At 38.5% G+C, this 20596-nt stretch overlaps 1 protein-coding gene and 1 long non-coding RNA gene across 5 annotated transcripts in view; one reads left to right on the top strand and one right to left on the bottom strand.

Moving 5' to 3' along the window:
• Positions 1 to 20596, top strand: part of LOC139129666 (uncharacterized) — a 396232-nt gene that overhangs the window by 111927 nt on the left and 263709 nt on the right. The gene's annotated exons all lie outside the window — the stretch shown is intronic.
• The window catches only part of LOC139129655 (uncharacterized), a 103022-nt gene that overhangs the window by 63612 nt on the left and 18814 nt on the right, over positions 1 to 20596 (bottom strand). Inside the window, exons 1-12 of one of the 4 annotated variants that reach the window (XM_070695327.1) lie at positions 15056 to 15389; positions 13479 to 13760; positions 11624 to 11905; positions 9885 to 10172; positions 8305 to 8535; positions 7511 to 7729; positions 6512 to 6599; positions 5897 to 6012; positions 4925 to 5000; positions 3849 to 4039; positions 3114 to 3202; positions 2664 to 2777 (exon numbers count right to left, since the gene is read on the bottom strand). In XM_070695327.1, the coding sequence (XP_070551428.1) occupies positions 2664 to 2777; positions 3114 to 3202; positions 3849 to 4039; positions 4925 to 5000; positions 5897 to 6012; positions 6512 to 6599; positions 7511 to 7729; positions 8305 to 8535; positions 9885 to 10172; positions 11624 to 11905; positions 13479 to 13760; positions 15056 to 15374 (2295 nt within the window). In that variant the 5' untranslated portion in view covers positions 15375 to 15389. Of the gene's footprint in view, positions 1 to 2663; positions 2778 to 3113; positions 3203 to 3848; positions 4040 to 4924; positions 5001 to 5896; positions 6013 to 6511; positions 6600 to 7510; positions 7730 to 8304; positions 8536 to 9884; positions 10173 to 11623; positions 11906 to 13478; positions 13761 to 15055; positions 15390 to 20596 lie in introns of those variants that run through there. The other 3 variants (XM_070695326.1, XM_070695329.1, XM_070695328.1) reach the window with 3 other exon arrangements.

The raw sequence follows: 20596 nt of genomic DNA, 5'->3' as shown, positions 1-20596 counted from the left end.
TCTAGCTCTGCCATAGCGGTGACGGTCTGTGACATTAGCAGTGACACGTGTTTTGTCAATTTGGTACAACTTTTGATGATAAAAATCTTTACTAAGAGGCCTTTAGGTTACCAAAAATAAACACCATCGACGCGATTGTCGATGGCACCTAAACCTTGTAAGAGTGAATAGTATTTTTTATTTAGGAGGGCGATCTCAAATATATTCGTGAATGCATCTTCCAAAAGTGAAGTATATACGAAAGTGAAAGCAACAAATTTGTTCGAACTGGGTATTGTCAGTACTCCCTAACTAGCTTATATACAGTGCAGCTTACGCAGTACAAATTAGTCACATGTAAAAACAACTTGAGTGCATGCCTGGCTAGCCTTTCAAAAAGTTTATTTTCTAGCTACTATGTTGCAAAATTGGTTTTGATCATTTTGAGTGAAACAGCTTCTGAACCCTTGACTTGAATGCTAGGCGCTCTCTGATCTTTGACCCAATCGGATCAGCATAATTTATAGATCTTTTTCGTCAGACACATTAGCAGAGCGTATTGTGATTTTGCAACAAAGTGTTTAGATTGATACTTTTAATAGTTTGACGTTCAGAGGTCGTGAACTTGTTACAAAGTGTGTCCACTGTTACAGTATAGTAGTCATTTTGAAAAAAAAAATCAATTTGTTTGAACTCGTGACGACTGCTCAGTACTCAACATCGCGTCCGCGTCGGCCGGTCTACCCCGGCGATGACGTTCATTTCAGCAAGAACTACAGTTGTCTTTCTGTCGCTGTGTAATTAGTATCGTGGTATAAGATTACGGCAATAAACCAGTGGAAAGAGATAAGGCACTCATGTCGGCAGAGAAGCAGGCAAGCGACTGTTATGTTAAGGAATCATTTAGGTCTGGTATTTGTTATTCTTGTCTTTGAGAACTTGCCGCTCGCAAGCAATATTGTGAGGTACTAGTGTAGTTTTAGAAATAAAGTGTCTGATGTAAATTAGTAATTGAGTAAGGTATCATTTAATCTCATCGTCTACTTTCCGTTGAGCATCCCTGTAAACGTTATTACAATATGAAACCTGAAGAAATGTCACAGAACTGTTAACGTAAATGTTTGTTGCCAAAGTCTTTTTGTAAAAATATAAGTACTTCATTTGATGGAGAATTCTGTTTATCACTCAGACAACGGATATAAAAATTAGGTTGTTGGGAATTTGAAATAGATGTGTCAAACACTTCTGCTTTTTGTTGGTTGTACTGTTTTTTCAAAATTATGTACAGAGACTTCCCAATTTTACCTAATGAAAAATTGCATATTTACCAATAATATCAGTAGTAAACTAAAATGAATGAAGTATGCCTTTGCACTTCACCTATATTATTTGCACTATGTTATCGGTTGACATTGGCATTGGGTTGACAATTCTGTGACATTCAAGTTCCAAGTTCATGCATGATACACATATTTTTTGTACTAGCTCATGCAAAACAAAACAGTAATTATGATGTTAAAGTGGCTGTCATGTATTTTGTAAATGTTGATTCGTCATGCTGCGAATGATAAAACACTGTAAGTGCAAGATGTCTGGCTGATCATCAAGTCAAACGCTGCAATGCAGAGACAAACATTGAACATTGTACAAGGAGTGTGAGAAAGTCTTTTCATGTGTGCAAAGACTTTGCAATGGTGAAACTGTTGATGATGCATGCTTTGCAAGAATAAGACGCACTTTCACAATGCAAAGGATAACACGCTGCAAGTGTCTATGGTAGATTTTTGTGACATTTTGGTAGAGCTTTGAGTGTTGGTGCATACAAGACAACGGTCGTGTGAATGGTGATACACTGACAAAATGGATTTTTGAAAAACAATTGTGTGTACATGAAATGATCCAAAATTTGGGGCATTTACAGAGTTACATGAACATCATTGTGAAAAATTTGCTTTTTGAATTGCTCCATTATTTACTCCTGGTCACTTCTGATGTTGAATGAACATATGTCAGTGAGGGAAATAATCTAGCTGCGATCTCTCTAATATAAGGCCAAAGTAATTAAATTCTTTGTTTTGCGTCCCCACCCGCTTAGGTTTTTAAGGTTTTCATGGAAAAACACACACAATGTATCTGAATAGGAAATTTTGGACATAACAGCTTAGCTTTTCTTGACTAAAATTTTGTTACAATTTTTTACTTGCTGCAATCAAAGTACATTGTGTTAATTTTCTTGTGTGTGTTTTTCAGCCGCTTAGACGCGTACCTTTTCCCAGTTAGAGTGGACGCAAAACGAAGAATTTAATTACTTTGGCCTAATGGAACATTTCACCTTCTGTGTACTCTCTGCTTTCATTGTCCTACTTCACACTTGAAAATGGGTACATTTTCAAGGCTCAAATTTTAGAGCGCTTTATTTTTCTTTTGCGTTTGTTTATCTTTCAGTCGCTATTCAGGATATAATAAAGCTACATAGGACAGATTGTGAGGCTTTGAGCCATGTACAGAAAAAAAGAGGACTCCAGATATAATTTAATTCAGTACAATGCAACATATTTAAACTGTCAAATTTGCCTCATGAGGGCGCTCCTTGCACTCTGCATATGAGGAGCACCCTCAAATGATCTATCTTCTGGCCAATTGTACCGTAATGGTAGCTGAGATAATACAAGACGGCTACTTACAGCTCCCACTCCACACTCGATGGGTGACTGATCTTTCACAGGGCACTTGTAGCCAGCAGGACACTGGGTACATGAAACGGTGCCAGTAGAAGTCGTATAGTATCCTGGTGAACACTGAAATATGAAAACACAATAAAATAATATTTAGAATGTGGAGAAGATGGTGAATATTACGGGACAAAAATTGCACAAATTTAGGCCAGCATACTTTCTCTCCAGATGAGTTATCATAATCTGATTTGCATATTCAAACATTGCATAACAAATTTACATTAAATGAATACATAAACAAACATGAGATGCAAAAAAGTTGACCTTGACTCTACCCTAACAATAATGGACACACAAACAAATGAACCGGTTTTGTTAAGTATTCCCAAAATAATATGACTTTAAGACGGCCATCGACAGTTTCCAAATCAGGACAAATTGAGATATTCAGATACTTACAGCAGAACATTCAGTAGATCCTGTCTGGTCGGCATAGTAACCAGCGTTGCAAGCCTCAGGATCGGCAGTTGCATCGGCACAACGATGACCTGTCAATCAGATCAAAAAATGTTCTCTTTCTCAATCTCCAAAGTCACAGAACTGTACCATGTGATGTTGTAGGTTTTCTTTGTTTTAAATTGTTTCCTGAAGCTGTTTAACCCTTTGAACGCCAAAGTCAATTTTTGCCACCCTTGTAAACTACACCTCTGTCAATTTTCTTGCAAATTTTTGCCAAAATTTTGATAAGAAACTGTGGCCAATGAAAAGTTGTGTTCATCTGGTCCAAAATTATCAAAAAAATTACAGAAAAGTTCATAAAAATTGGTAAAATGTTGCACTATAATTATGGTGGGAAAAAATACAGCACACAAAGGGTTAATTAATGGTAGTGACAAAATTGTGCTGCTCCAGAGAGAGTGAATTCTGAATGAGTGGTGTGGCACACAAGAAAGCATGCCTCTAATAACATTTTGATCTTTTTTCATGAAACAAAGTAAATCCTTACTAGTTAAGCTAAGTTCATGAGATGTCAATTTCAGATTAGCAAGTGTTGATATGTACGTAGCTGACAAGCCATTCAATGTTTTGTGTGTATTCTGTACATTCTTGCACTCAATTTTGAACTTCCATCAGGAGCCTATACCATTCTTGAAGAAGGGGTGTCGTATGTGATCATGTGTCTTACACACTTACCCGTGGGGCATTCTGTACAATTCGTGCTGCCGGTTGAGCTGGCATACCAGCCTGATGGACAGGCAATCAAGGAGTCTGTCGGTGGCTCAGGGCAGTAGAAACCTTCAGGACATGGTGTGCATGATGTCTCACCAGCAGCAGCATACTCTCCACTGTTACAGGCCACTGGCTCATCAGTCTTTGTAGGGCATCTGTTTGTTTTGAAGTTAAACATAATTTATATAGTCAGTAATATTGTGGACAAACTTGGATTATTTCAAAGGAAATTACCATACCTAAAGCATAGTTGTACTTTCTCAAGGTGTAGAGGCACCTAAGACACAGATATTCAGACTCACAAACATTTACAATTTTTTTATCTATCACTTGTGGGGGGTCTTTCTAAAGCTCTTGATATAAGAAAAATTTCCACCGTATTAGTTTTTCAAAAATTCAAAATTTTATTTTTCCCCATAGAGTTAACACAGGGATGGTGGCCATTTTAATTTCAAATATCGGTAAAAGTTGGATAATTTGTTTTCCTTGTACCAAAATCTGCACCCTGATTCATATTCACCATTTTAAAAGAGGATGGTTAAAAGATGCCGTGAAGAATTTTGAGCAAAAGTTTAAGTCTTTTACTTTTGAGAAAAATCTATCTTAAGCAAATAAAAGACTGGTATATATTGTTCACAGTGCATTTGAGCTGTTTTGACTCTTGACCTGTTAACCCCTATTACTCTGTAAACAGGTCTAAAATCACTGCTGATAACAATGGGTTTGGGTCAGACCATGTTGGTGAATGGGTTAACTTATGACATTCCTGATTGAGAGTCAATCAAGGAATTTCTGGATACCACTCTGTGTAAGCCATGTACCGTTACATGGGCTACATGACATGTTCTTGAATCATGGATATTTTTTTGAGTCAGTAGCATGTAAACTTCAGTTACGAAGGGAGTTCTGAGATTACATATTGTCTTGGATTGAAATTTTCAGAAATTTGCAAACTGACTGGAAGAGTTACTAAGTGTCAACGGTATGATTGAGGGCTCACTGCACATTAATATGGTAGAAATCAAATCAAATGCACTTACTCATGTCCAGCAGGGCACATGATACAAACAGTTGCATTTTCCAAGGAATAGTAACCATCGGAACATCCTGAAGGACCTGGAAAAGACAATGATTAAATGCCTATAAACATCTTTGTATCAATAACTCTCTTTTATGTTTCCATTTGGCAAGACTACAGTATTGAATCACGCAGCAGAGGGGAAAAAATATATAAATCAAAATAAAATGATGATATAATATCACTAGAAAAGAAGAAAACAGGAGATTGTTATGCACTAATAAGCCTTTTTGACTGTGTCATGTTTTCAAATTGTGCACCCTTGTGTATTCTTAACCCTTTTCCTGCCAAGTCCATAGTTCACCACCAGGTCAAGATGGTTAAAATTAATGAAACACAACGTATTCCATATGATGTATTTTAACATAATACTGTACATTTGAAGGCTGTTGAAAACATACCGGTAATACTGTAAAGTTGATTTTTTTGGACAAAAGATGCTATAACATACCAAGCCAAGTGGGTGAAAATACGTCATTTTTTGGCTCAAAACCGCTTTTTACTGACTTGGCTGATGGGGAAGTGATACAGTTATTACTGTCTGGCAGGAAAAGGGTTAAAGAGTGATTATGCCATGGAGGATTTTACAGTCATGACAAATATAGCGACTTGTAAATTGATTTCACCTAAAATTGTGATTTACACAGAGCCTTGCATTTTACTGCTCTCAATTGATTTCATACAAGAAGTCAACTGTTTTGTAAATATTATACTGTGTACAAGTTTCCATACCAAGAGAGTAAAGATTAAAAATTTGTTTGCAATCCAAAGATGCTACACGGGAGTCACATGTGCAACCATGACTTCATTTCTGCCAACATTGCCCATATCAGCAAGACACTAACTACAATGCTAGATTTTTATTGACAATCTGTCACTTGTTGTTGGTCTGAAAACTCGCACACAACACTTTCTACAATCTTGTGTAACTTACTCTGAGACGGGTCTGGACAGGCACTTCCCGCTGGGCACGCAGTGCAGGAATCACTGTTGGAACTGTCGGCATACCATCCATATGGACAATCAGAACAATACTTAGCGGCGCCAGCACTGCCAATATGAAACATACACCTCAGGTTATTCACAGCACAATATCTTACAACTATGATCAATGCACTTTTAAGTTTGTACCAAGCTGACCAATTTGGAAAGCTTGGATGTTTCAGAGTTGATACACAAATGATAGGTCCTAAACCTTTTTAAGCAATGCTTTGGACCAATCCTATTGTTTTCTGTATCAGAGTTGGGCCTCTACACCGGTAAATAGGGGTGACCAGATTAGGTTCCTTGTCAGAAGGTACTTAGCTTTGAATTCACCATTAAAGTGACAGGATCAGTGATTGCAATGTCATGTGATCAGAAAGGTGTACTGTTGACAAAAGAGTCATCAGAGTGTAAAAATATATATTAGCTCTAACTTTTGACAAATTTTTTTAGTTTTTGTTCTGTTAGTACTGTGACTACCATTACGGCTTCCTGTTCTATTCCTCAAATTATTTAAAATGCCTGTAAGATCAATTAGGATTGTACAAAACACTTAATCACTCACCTGAAAGTTCCTGCATTACAGGTTTGCGGAGATTGGCTGGAATCTTCACAACTGTATCCAGCTGGGCAAGCCGTGCAGGATGATGAGCCTACGCATGGTGAAAACAAATATGAAATTGTCATGTGATGTTTGAAAGAAAGCATACAGACGTATTGTTTGTATCAAGGGCAGTAACCAGTGAGTGCTACCGTTGCATTCTAGCCAAAGTACCACTACTTCTGGAGTATCAAACCTGGCCAGCAACACAGTGACAGAGAAATGTTACAACACTTTTGAAACAATGCATTCTTTTTTTCTGGTCTCTGCAAATTACACAAATAAGAGTACAACAAGTGGCATTTAAGGCAATACTGAGACACTTTTAAACCAAAGATGCAACAACCATGCAACATGTATACCACTACAGACTTGAAGAAAAGGCTGCAGTAATTGCACTATAAGACAATTATAAGAGTCTTTATCGTGTAGTTCAGTTCATTTTGCATCATAGAAGTGTAACTAGCAGATGACAGGTAGACACCTATACCTCTAAAGTTGGTACTTTGCCACAAATTTGCATATATCCATATATGGTAAAGGAGATAATCAGTCATCTATACTTGTAAAACGTTGCAATAGCATTGCACTGGTGCTGGTTTTGCTACCTTTTGTTTCATTGCCGCACTAGATTTAAGTGATACATTTTCTTCTAATGCTCACACCAACAGGCACCATGGCCATACAGTACCAGTACATGCACATGATGATAGGAAGTGGAACTTCCAAAATGCATGGTATGTTTAGATGTACTTACAATATCAAGACAGAGAGCTTGAATAAAGATTATGGATGCCTCAGTACAACATCCAAAGAAATAACATGTCACACATGTGTGGGCAGTCACCTGGTGTACCTAAGCATTCTCCAGGTGTGCGTACCTTTACATGCAAATCAAGTCAAACTTTTCCATATCTCAATGAACACTTATCATTTAATATGCAGACTCTATCCATAAATTACCTGATGTGTCTGCATATTCTCCATCAACACATGACGAACACACTGTTGAACTGCCTGGGCTGTAGGTACCGGCTATACAGATTTCTGGAGTCTGGGACGGATCTGTACATCGATGGCCCGCTGGACACGCCTCGCAGGTGGCTGACTTGGTCTCATTTGCATACGTTCCTGACTCGCACTCGATTGGCTCCACGCGACCTGACCCAGGGCACATTTTACCTTGTATATTAAAAAGATACGTGACAAATAAATCATGGTGTTCTCTGGAAATGAGCATGGTATGACTGCTGTGCTAAGAATCAAAGTATATTATCTACAAGATCTCATACATACTGGTACAATATGATGTTACAAATGCATGTACATATACAATGTTCAGCTGAAAACCAGATAGTCAAACAGTTGATATGTACTGATTATGCAAATACCGGTATGGTTTCAGTTTATGCGCAATCTTTTTATGAAAATATGCTAATATTATACTATAAGTAACATCATCACATGAAAACTAAGTAATAGTATATTTCAATCAGAGATAGTGAAGCTACAGAAGGAATGTTAGTCTACCTATAAGGATACAAGTCAAGCTGGTAGTAGTCGTTTGAAGTTCGACAGAACCAATCATACCAAAAGATACTTCACTTTGATCACATGAGTGCCAACAGAAATACCAAGATTTACGGGCAAGTTGAGGTTACTTCATAAAAAGGTTTAACAATCTTGGCATATTCAAACCTCTATGTACATTGACTTGTCTATTACACAAGACACCTATAGGGCTCAAAAATTTTTACCTTCTTCACAATCTGTGCAGGCCACACTTCCATTCCTAGCGTATGTACCCTCACTGCAAATCTGTGGACTGCTTGCATCAGAACACTCATAACCTCCAGGGCAGAGGTCACAAGACGTCTGCCCAGCATCACTATAATACCCACTGGCACACGATGTCTGTGAGGTGGGCGTGCAGTAAGATCCGGCGGTACATTCCGTACAAGCTGTGTCGCCAGAAGATGAATACCAACCTAGACAACAGAGAAAATGAAAATGAATATTTGTTCAGCTTTTCCCTACTTGTACTCAAGGAAGTATATGTGAACAGAGAGCGGTACACGTACATGTGCGCACTGATACACAGACACTGATACAAAGACACTGACAGACATACACTGATATACAGACACTTACACACAGACACCGATAAACAGACACTGATACAGACACCGATACACAGACACTGATACACAGACACCGATACACAGACACTGATACACATATAATGATACACAGACACTGATATACAGACACTGTACCAGCTTTTCTATCACTATTGAATCTTTCTATAAACTATGCGAATTCAAAACGTCATTCTATCATCTTTGTCTTTTTCTTCCTATCTTCTGTCTTCCTGACTCCTCCCCCACCCTTTCTTTTGCCATCTTTGAATGATTGGAACTTAAAAGGAGGGCATTTTTTCTGGTAACAAACTGATACTAATGAACCAGTGGGAACAAAAGCTAAAATATGCCCTTCTTGATATTTCTTAAACAGGATGTATGCCTGACTGTTGGTATTTCAGTGGTACAGTAACCTGTCTAAACTGAACCGTTCAGGGATTGAGAAAATTGTTCAGTTTGGAGAGGTGTTTGGTTTATAAAGGTCCTTTTAACATAGAGTTCTATTGGGATGGGACTGGGAAAAGGGTTCAGTTTAGACAGGTTTCACTGTACAACTGCAACACTTTTTCCCCACACAATGACATACAATACCGTATCACAAGTGCCAGTGTTCAACTAAAACAATTCAAGAACATTAGTCTGGCATAGTCAATGTACATCTATAGTAGATTGATACACACTGATAGTTCATTTACTGTACACCTATACACACTTCTGGAACATTTACAGTTACTACACTTATAGTTCATCGATAGTACATTGGTTACCGTTGAACAGTTCATTTACAGTACAGTGTGATTCACATTTCTGGTACCGGGTACATTTACATTACACTAATGGCTCATTGATGTTACATTGGTACCGGTACATATGGAAAGTTTAATAAATGCACACTTATGGCTCATTAATGGTACATTGATACATATGGAAAGTTCATTGACAGCACACTGATACACATTTCTGTTACATTAACATTACACTAATGGCTCATTGACGGTACATTGATACATATGGAAAGTTCATTAACAGCACACTGATACACATTTCTGGTACATTTACATTACACTAATGGCTCACTGATGGTATATAGGAAAATTCATTAACAGTACACTGATACACATTCCTGGTACATTGACAGCACATTGACAATACATCAGATGACATGTTGGTTCACACTTGATTGCATTTATCATCACCTGACGGGCACTGTGTCTGTTCTTGAGTGGCATTCGTAGGGCAGTAAAAACCAGCATCACAATCTACACAACTGAGACTTCCATTAAACGAGAAGGTCCCAGCCAGACAAGGTTGGGGAGAAATGCTGGGATCACTGCATTGGTACCCGCCTGGACAGAGAGTACAGCTTGTACTGCCTGACAAGCTGTAGTAACCGTCATTACATGGAGTTTGTACACTAGGTGTGCAGTAGTAGCCTGCACTACATTCCAGGCAGCTTTGACTTCCAGTTCCGTTGCTGTACCATCCTACAAGAGTCAATGAAGTTCAGCTGTGTTACTGACACTGCAATACGTAACAACAAGATCTCAGACACAGCAAACTATGATGTGTTCATTGATTCACGCCAATGACATACAAAGGATGGATGGGAAACAACAAAAAAATGTGCATAGTTTGCAAATATGCAGAGCAACTGACAAAAGAGGGGATAGAAATTGGAAAAGACAGACCAAGACATGGACAGAGACGTGTGGAACTAAATCGATGGAACTAATGACAGATACACTATTTTGACAGAAATACCACAGGAAACAAAATGAACAACAACTTTCACAAATGAGTAACACTAGGTGATGTTATACATTAATGTACTGGTGCAGTATGTTGACAGTGAGCAAGACTGTAAAACATTACAGAGAAGAGCTCTGCCTGTCTCCTCTGCCACACGTACATGCAACATGAAGACGACAGTCACTGAGCAACACTTAAGTTGGCACTAACTGTACAATTACACTTGATAAGTGATATGACGGACAATGAATACTGTGGACATGAACATTGACCATCACTGGGCAAAACTAGTTGGCACTTACTGTACCATTACACTTAATGAATGATATGACAGACAATGAATACTGTATGACATGAACAAGACCATCACTGGGCAACACTAGTTGGCACAATAACTGAACCATTACACTTGATAAGTGATATGACAGACAATGAATACTGTGTGACACGAACATGACCATCACTTGGGAAACACTAGTTGGCACTTACTGTACCATTACATTTGATAAGTTATATGACAGACAATGAATACTGTGTGACATAAACATGACCATCACTTGGGAAATATTAGTTGGCACTATAACTGTACCATTACATTCAGTGAGTGACATGACAGACAATGAATGAATACTGTGTGACTATACTAACTGTTAAAACTGAACAACACTGACAGACACTTGGTGTCACAGATGACGGGTGATATGAAGACAAGGTATGATAAAAGACTCCGTCAATGTGACGTTTCAACACTGACATCACTGTCCTATGTAAGTGTAAATGCCCTATATGAGTGCCATGAAAAACATACTGAATGATTTTACAAGCACAATGTGAAGTCACATTGAATGGCACTTAGTGACAAAAATGTGTGACATTTGACATTGAACCACAAGTAGTATGGCATAAGAAACAGCAGGAAAAAAGAAACCCACTCAAGGGTCACTGCAGATATGGGACAGTAAAGTAAGAAGGTGGGACACTGAAAAACATTTAGTGACATTGGTATATGTGTTCGTGCGTACAATGAATCAACAGCTGTAGAAAACACTACATGACTTATGAGTGTAAGAGTGATGAGGCTCTCTAAATGAAGAACATGCTTGACAATAAAACAAAGATGAAGATGTTGATGATATCACAAAACTGACACACAAAAAACCAACGTCAGCATGCATTATACTGTCACCTTGGTCACATGGTATCTGTGATTCCATTTGAACTGTAGGACACTGAAAGCCTGGCTGGCATACACTACAACTATCACTTCCATTGACAGCATAACTGCCTGCATTACACTGTATTGGTAGACTACCATTGACACAGTAATGACCAGCTGGACACAACAGACAGGAAGTGGATCCAGCATGGCTGTAATAACCCACATCACATGCTGTGACACTGCTCAGACTACAGTAAGACCCTTCAGGACACTTAGTGCAATTGGTAGACCCTCCTGTACTGTACCACCCTGTGGAAATAAAAGCACATTAGTCATTAGCTTATACTCTGGTATTTTTGTGTATATTTAATATCCATTGACAGATCCTGAACTTGGTTTTCCAACTTGTCAAACCAGGGGCAAGGTGTCAGCAGGTAGTGTCACAAATCACGAAACAGACTGATAAAATTCTGTGGTACACAAAAATATAGATCATTGATTCTCATAATTCTGTGACACTAAAAAACATTAAGAATCTTCACAGTAACTCAGGGATTAATGTTGCAGACACACATCAACATTGAATGACATAATGCCATTCATGTTATGTTCATGACATTACAATCATGAATGACGCAAAAATTTAAAATGGAAAGAAACTTAACAGCTGAAGAACATGTACTGCAGATCACTGCACTGCATCATTTTAAGCCACATAAATGAAGTTATCGAATACTGAACGACATCAAATGACTTCAATGACACTGCTTTGAAGTCCACACTTTAGTTGGTGATTTCATCAACACTGAACAACAGTGAATATTATTACACACATACGGTACATTATGACAGGGCAATACACTTACTATAAAGGAAATTGTCACTGGTTACGCATGACATGACATGGACACAAGTTTGCATAGTACACTACAACACCAAGGAACATCTCAAAGTCACTGAATGAGCAATACGGTTGCAACACAAAATGAAGTCATGTGACTGTCACATGTACAGTGCATAAATGATGACATCACAGTTGGCAATGCAAGGGGACTACTTTTCTCTCTGTGGAGAGAAATACCCTAGTGTATTTGATGACTGACAAATGCACATACACCACCACAACATATATTACACTGCAAACAAATCAGAGGAAGGGACAGTGAATGAGAGGGAAGACTTCAGCTGTCGGTGAATACATAGGATAGGAAATAACATTCCGAAAACAACACTCATGTGACTTATCTATGTGTCTGTTTGCAAGAATGAGTGTCATATTCAAGATGTAGTAGGACGGATGCAACGAAAAAAATCGCACTGAAATGCATCTTACTGTCACTGAACGTGTGTGAGAGTTGCTGGACATCACACAAACAGATGACTTCGACAGTAAATTAGTGACTTTACATCACATCAAACACCATCACATAATGACAACACAGTGTGAAGAGTTCAGTGACATGTGACCAAATACAAGTGTACAAACAACATGAGTTTTGCTGCACGGTGACGGGGAAGTGTAAAGTTGCTGAACCACATCGGGGAACTAGACAACCACATTTGACAAGAGAAGATAGGCAGGACAATTAACATAAAGAGACAACAAAACATCATTTGTTAACGGAATGCATGTCACTGACACAAGGGAGGAAACAAATTGGATTACTACCACTTTGTGAAAGGGGAGGACATTGTGTCAAAACTAATGACATAACAACTGAAACATGTTAATTACAGATCTTGCAATGATCAACAGGACAAACATACGGAGATGGGGACATGTTCTTAGGAACATAGCCTCCATACAAAAAATGACAGACATCACAAAAAAAAACAATAAGAACAGCCAAAACAAAAATTTCTCATATTTTTATATTGTCACCTTGTTCACATGGTATCTGTGATTCCATTTGAACTGTAGGACACTGAAAGCCTGGCTGGCATACACTACAACTATCACTTCCATTGACAGCATAACTGCCTGCATTACACTGTATTGGTAGACTACCATTGACACAGTAATGACCAGCTGGACACAACAGACAGGAAGTGGATCCAGCATGGCTGTAATAACCCACATCACATGCTGTGACACTGCTCAGACTACAGTAAGACCCTTCAGGACACTTAGTGCAATTGGTAGACCCTCCTGTACTGTACCACCCTGCAGAGATGAAAAGCATCATATTAAACAATTAATACAATTTCAAATGTCCAAATTTTAATTTTCAGACAGCTTCACAACTGTTTAGAGATCATGATATTTGATTTGTGATTCATATCACCCACTCTCTTTGTCCATATGTGCCAACAACAACATACAGACTATGGCTTGAAAATGTGCCAGCATGCAAACAACAATGGCTTCAAAAGAAAGGCAACAAAACCTTCATAAATTACCAGTCTACCGATACATCTGCAAACATCTCACATGCAAGGACATGCAATGGCTTAATATGGTATATGAACTTAAAACTGCAGTGGAGTAACTCAACAGCGTAGGCTCACCAATCATGCAGTCTATAAAACTGACTATCAATGGTGACGTTGCTGGACAACACACATTCAATGGAATGTCACAATAATATCAGTGAGGTGTGATCTGTGATACATGTATGCATGATGATAAACTTGGCAGATGATAAAAATGCTCATCACATTTAGTTTACAAGAACCTGTTGTCCCAATGTACAATGTGTGACTCATGTGATGAAGTACAAGGGGTGAGTGACTAGACTGTGACAGCACATTCAGGGGGCAGTGGGTCACTTCGTGATTTTTGCATGGTGTAACAAAATTGTCACAGTATGCAATATGTGACTTGAGTCTAACTGCACAAGAGTGGTGAGTGACTTGACTGTGACTTGAGTGTCGCAGTGCATACAGGGAGTGACTTGACTGTGACAGCGCCTTCAGGGGGCAGTTTATAACGTCATGGCTTTTGCATTGTGTAAAATAATTGTCACAGTATGCAAGATGTGACATGATAGTCACGGCTCATGAGTGGTGTCAGTGACTTGACCGTCACAACATGACGTGACTCAAGTGTCGCAGTACATGAGGGAGAGTGATTGACTGTCACGACACACATTTATGGGATAATGGGTTACTTAATTGTCATGAAATGTGTAATTGAACAGTCACTGTGTATGAGCACAAGAAGGAGATGTGAGTGTCACAGTACACATGTGATCAATGACTTAACAATACAATTGTGATCCGCACCCATCATACAACATGCATAAGAACCAGTTGACCAAGCTCATATAGTTATCCGTCATTGACATGACAGTAACATTACAGGATGGTATATGCATGATATACATGTACCGGTAGTGAGTTCATCAACTGAATGTGTGTGTATGAGACTAAATCATGCTAAATTTAAATGAACGGAAATGTTGCTAAGATGATAACTGACAACAAAAACATATTTCTCAGCATGCACGAAAGAGTCACCTTGGTCACATGGTATCTGTGATTCCATTTGAACTGTAGGACACTGAAAGCCTGGCTGGCATTCACTACAACTATCACTTCCATTGACAGCATAACTGCCTGCATTACACTGTATTGGTGGACTACCATTGACACAGTAATGACCAGCTGGACACAACAGACAGGAAGTGGATCCAGCATGGCTGTAATAACCCACATCACATGCTGTGACACTGCTCAGACTACAGTAAGACCCTTCAGGACACTTAGTGCAAGTTGTAGACCCTCCTGTACTGTACCACCCTGCAGAGATGAAAATAACATAATACATTAACACCATTACAAATGTCCAAATTTTAATTTTCAGACAGTTTCACAACTGTTCAGAGATCATGATATTTGATTCATGATTCATATCACCCACTCTCTTTGTCCATATGTGCCAACATACAGACTACAGCTTGAAAATGTGCCAGCATGCAAACAACTGCCAGCTTCAAAATGAAGGCAATTAACAAAACTAGGAGAATTACCAGTCTATTTCTTAAAACTTCTAACATGCAAGGACATGCAGTGGCGTAATATGGTATATGAACTGACAACTGTGGAGTATCCCAACAAGATACGGGCTCATCCACCAATTATGTAGTCTATAAAACTGACCATCAATGATGATGTCTATGGACAACACTAATTCACTGGAATGCCACAATAATATATGTGAGGTGTGATCTGTGATATATATAATGATAAACTTGGCAGATGCATTTTAGCATGCTCATGACATGCAGCTTACATGAACCTGGTCTTATGTATGCATAATGTGTGACTCATGTGATGAAGTACAAGTGGTGACTTGACTGTGACAGCACATTCGGGGGGCAGTGCGTCAATTCATTGTGTAACATAATTGTCACGGTATGCAATATATGAATTGAGTCTAACTGCACAAGAGTGGTGAGGTACACTTGACTGTGACTTGAGTGTCGCAGTGCATAGGGGGAGTGACTTAAATGTGACAGCACATTCAGGGGGCAGTGGATCACGTCATGGTTTTTGCATTGTGTAAAATAATTCTCACAGTATGCAAGATGTGACCTGAGAGTCACTGCACATGAGTGGTGAGTGACTTGACTGTGACTTGACCGTCACAACATGGCGTGACTTAAGTGTTACAGTACATGAGGGGAAGTGACTTGACTGTCACGACACACATTTATGGGATAATGGGTTACTTAACTGTCATGAAATGTGTAATGGAACAGTCACTGTGTATGAGCATGACCAGAAGATGTCGCAGTACACATGTGACCAATGGCTCAATACATTTGTGATCTACACCCATCACACAACACGCATAAGAAGTAACATAGCTCTAAATATAGTGATAGATCACAGATATGACAGTAACATTACAGGATGGTATATGCATGATATACATGTACCGGTAGTGAGTTCCTCAACTGAATGTGTTTGTATGATACTAAATCATGCTAAATTTAAATGACCAGAAATGTTGCTAAGATGATAACTGACAACAAAAACATATTTCTCAGCATGCACAAAAGAGTCACCTTGGTCACAGGGTATCTGTGATTCCATTTGAACTGTAGGACACTGAAAGCCTGACTGGCAGACACTACAACTATCACTTCCATTGACAGCATAACTGCCTGCATTACACTGTATTGGTGGACTACCATTGACACAGTAATGACCAGCTGGACACAACAGACAGAAAGTGGATCCAGCATGGCTGTAATAACCCACATTACATGCTGTGACACTGCTCAGACTACAGTAAGACCCTTCAGGACACTTAGAGCAATTGGTAGACCCTCCTGTACTGTACCACCCTGCAGAGATGAAAATAACATATAAAATTCAATATTATTTTCAAAAAGACACTAAAAGATTTGCAATCACTGTAACATTTTTTACGTTTCTTCCATAAAACTTCATAAGACTAGTCTGAATAACATCAAGACATACTGGATTTAAAAAATATATGAATCGAACACTTCATGATTGAAGTTATGTTGACAAGCAACTATGAAAAGTATATTATTGGCCTTGATGCTAGAAACATCATCAGTGCCCGTCAGCAATCTCAGCACAGATTATACATGTATAGACACATAATACAACATTTTGAATTGACTTAAAAAGAATGCAAGGATTATCTTGCCATCCTTAATGTGTGGTAGACAGATACCAGACAGAACGATGTACATGTACATGAAAAGTTACAGAATATAAGTCAAATTCGTGGAACATAGACTCCTCACATGTATAGTTCCTGTATATGAATGGACCACAATGTATGGTTCCTCTATATGAATGGACCACAATTATAGTTCCTGTATATGAATGGACCACATGAAGGATTCCTGTACATGAATTGACCACATGTATGGTTCCTGTTTATTAATGGACCACATGAAGGATTTCTGTTCATGAATGGACCACAAGTATGGTTCCTCTATATGAATGGACCACATTGTATGGTTCCTGTATACGAATGGACCACATTGTATGGTACCTGTATATGAATGGACCACATGTATGGTTCTGTATATGAATGGACCACATGTATGGTACCTGTATATGAATGGACCACATGTATGGTTCCTGTATATGAATGGACCACATGTATGTTCCTGTATATGAATGGACCACATGTATGGTTCCTGTATATGAATGGACCACATTGAATGGTTCATGTATACGAATGGACCACATTGTATGGTACCTGTATATGAATGGACCACATGTATGGTACCTGTACATGAATGGACCACATGTATGGAATACCTGTATATGAATGGACCACATTGTATGGTACCTGTACATGAATGGACCACATGTATGTTCCTGTACATGAATGGACCACATGAAGGATTCCTGTACATGAATTGACCACATGTATGGTTCCTGTTTATTAATGGACCACATGAAGGATTTCTGTTCATGAATGGACCACATGTATGGTTCCTGTATATGAATGGACCACATGTATGATTCCTGTATATGAATGGACCACATGTATGATTCCTGTATATGAATGGACCACATGTACGGTTCGTATATATAAATTTACCACATGTACATGTATGGTTCCTGTATATGAATGGACCACATGTATGGCTCCTGTACGGTATATGAGTGGACCACATGTATGATTCCTGTATATGAATGGACCACATGTATGATTCCTGTATATGAATGGACCACATTGCATGATTCCTGTATATGAATGGACCACATGTATGGTTCCTGTATATGAATGGACCACATGTATGGTTCCTGTACATGAATGGACCACATGTATGTTCCTGCATGTACATGAATGGACCACATGTATGGTATACCTGTATATGAATGGACCACATGTATGTTCCTGTATATGAATGGACCACATGTATGGTACCTGTACATGAATGGACCACATGTATGTTCCTGTACATGAATGGACCACATGTATGGTACCTGGACATGAATGGAACACGAGTATATGTATAGTTCCTGTATATGAATGGACCACATTGTACATGTATGGTACCTGTATATGAATGGACCACATGTAAGGTACCTGTACATGAATGGACCACAAGTGTATGGTTCTTGTATAGGAATGGATTACATTGTATGGTTCCTGTATATGAATGGACCACATTGTATGGTTTCTTTATATGAATGGACCATATTATATGGTACCTATATATGAATGGACCACATGTATGGTACCTGTACATGAATGGACCACATGTATGGTACCTATATATGAATGAACCACATGTATGATACCTGTATATGAATGGACCACATGTATGTATGGTACCTGTATATGAATGAACCACATGTGTGATACCTGTATATGAATGAACCACATGTATGATACCTGTATATGAATGGACCACATTGTATGGTGCCTATGTATATATGAATGGACCACATGTATGGTACCTGTATATGAATGGACCACATGCATGATCTGTATATGAATGGGCCAAATGTATGGTACCTATATATGATTTGCTGTCACAGTACATGATGTTGATTGTCAAAGTGAGTACATGCAATACAACATAATGATCTGACTAACATTATCGATGCAGTACAACGTAGTGACTTGACTTGGACAGTGGATGCAGGATTAGGGAATAGTTTGATTGTCACAATACATGCAGTAACGGTAATGCAATGACTTGCTGTCACAGTACATGCAGTATAACACAATGACTTGGTGTCACAATACATGCAGTATAACACAATGACTTGGTGTCACAATACATGCAGTATAACACAATGACTTGCTGTCACAGCAAATGCAGTATAACACAATGACTTGCTGTCACAGTACATGCAGTATAACACAATGACTTGCTGTCACAGCAAATGCAGTATAACATAATGACTTGCTGTCACAGTACATGCAGTATAACACAATGACTTGCTGTCACAATACATGCAGTATAACACAATGACTTGTTGTCACAATACTTGCAGTATAACACAATGACTTGGTATCACAATACTTGCAGTATAACACAATGACTTGGTGTCACAATACATGCAGTATAACACAATGACTTGGTATCACAATACTTGCGTATAACACAATGACTTGGTGTCACAATACATGCAGTATAACACAATGACTTGGTGTCACAATACATGCAGTATAACACAATGACTTGGTGTCACAATACTTGCAGTATAACACAATGACTTGGTGTCACAATACTTGCAGTATAACACAATGACTTGTTGTCACAATACTTGCAGTATAACACAATGACTTGGTGTCACAATACTTGCAGTATAACACAATGACTTGGTGTCACAATACATGCAGTATAACACAATGACTTGGTGTCACAATACTTGCAGTATAACACAATGACTTGGTGTCACAGCACATGCAGTATAACACAATGACTTGCTGTCACAGTACATGCAGTATAACACAATGACTTGCTGTCACAATACATGCAGTATAACACAATGCTTTGCTGTCACAGTACATGCAGTATAACGTAATGTTATACATGAAGTATGAGTACTTCAATTAATTAGAGTGACAAATGATTTTACTGTTGTACTATTAATCTATACGAATGACTTCACTCTCCAAGATGCGTGATTGTTAGCTTGCATTTCAGAAAACGTGTACGACTCAACTGTCGATGCACATGTATAGTGACTAATTTAGAAAGTCACAAAGCGTGCATGGTGAGATATGTGACAGTCAAAATGTATGTGTAAACGACTAACTACACTATCAGAGGATGTATATTTACCATGTAAGTGATCAAAGAATTTGTTTAAAAGATAACTCAATCAACTGCTAGGTTATATATGTGTGTTCATGAAAAAGTTAAATGATCAATTATTTTTTTCTGATTATTTGACATAAAAATGAGTGTGATGCAACTAAGGGGTGATCCGAAATTAAACCAACATGGCAAACATTGCTTTTAGCATGCACGAAAGAGTCACCTTGGTCACATGGTATCTGTGATTCCATTTGAACTGTAGGACACTGAAAGCCTGGCTGGC

Source organism: Ptychodera flava, chromosome 3 (assembly GCF_041260155.1).
Source record: "Ptychodera flava strain L36383 chromosome 3, AS_Pfla_20210202, whole genome shotgun sequence".
In the NCBI taxonomy this organism is placed as follows: domain Eukaryota; kingdom Metazoa; phylum Hemichordata; class Enteropneusta; family Ptychoderidae; genus Ptychodera; species Ptychodera flava.
Note: the sequence above shows the minus strand (reverse complement) of the source record. Positions and strands in the feature narration are given on the sequence as shown.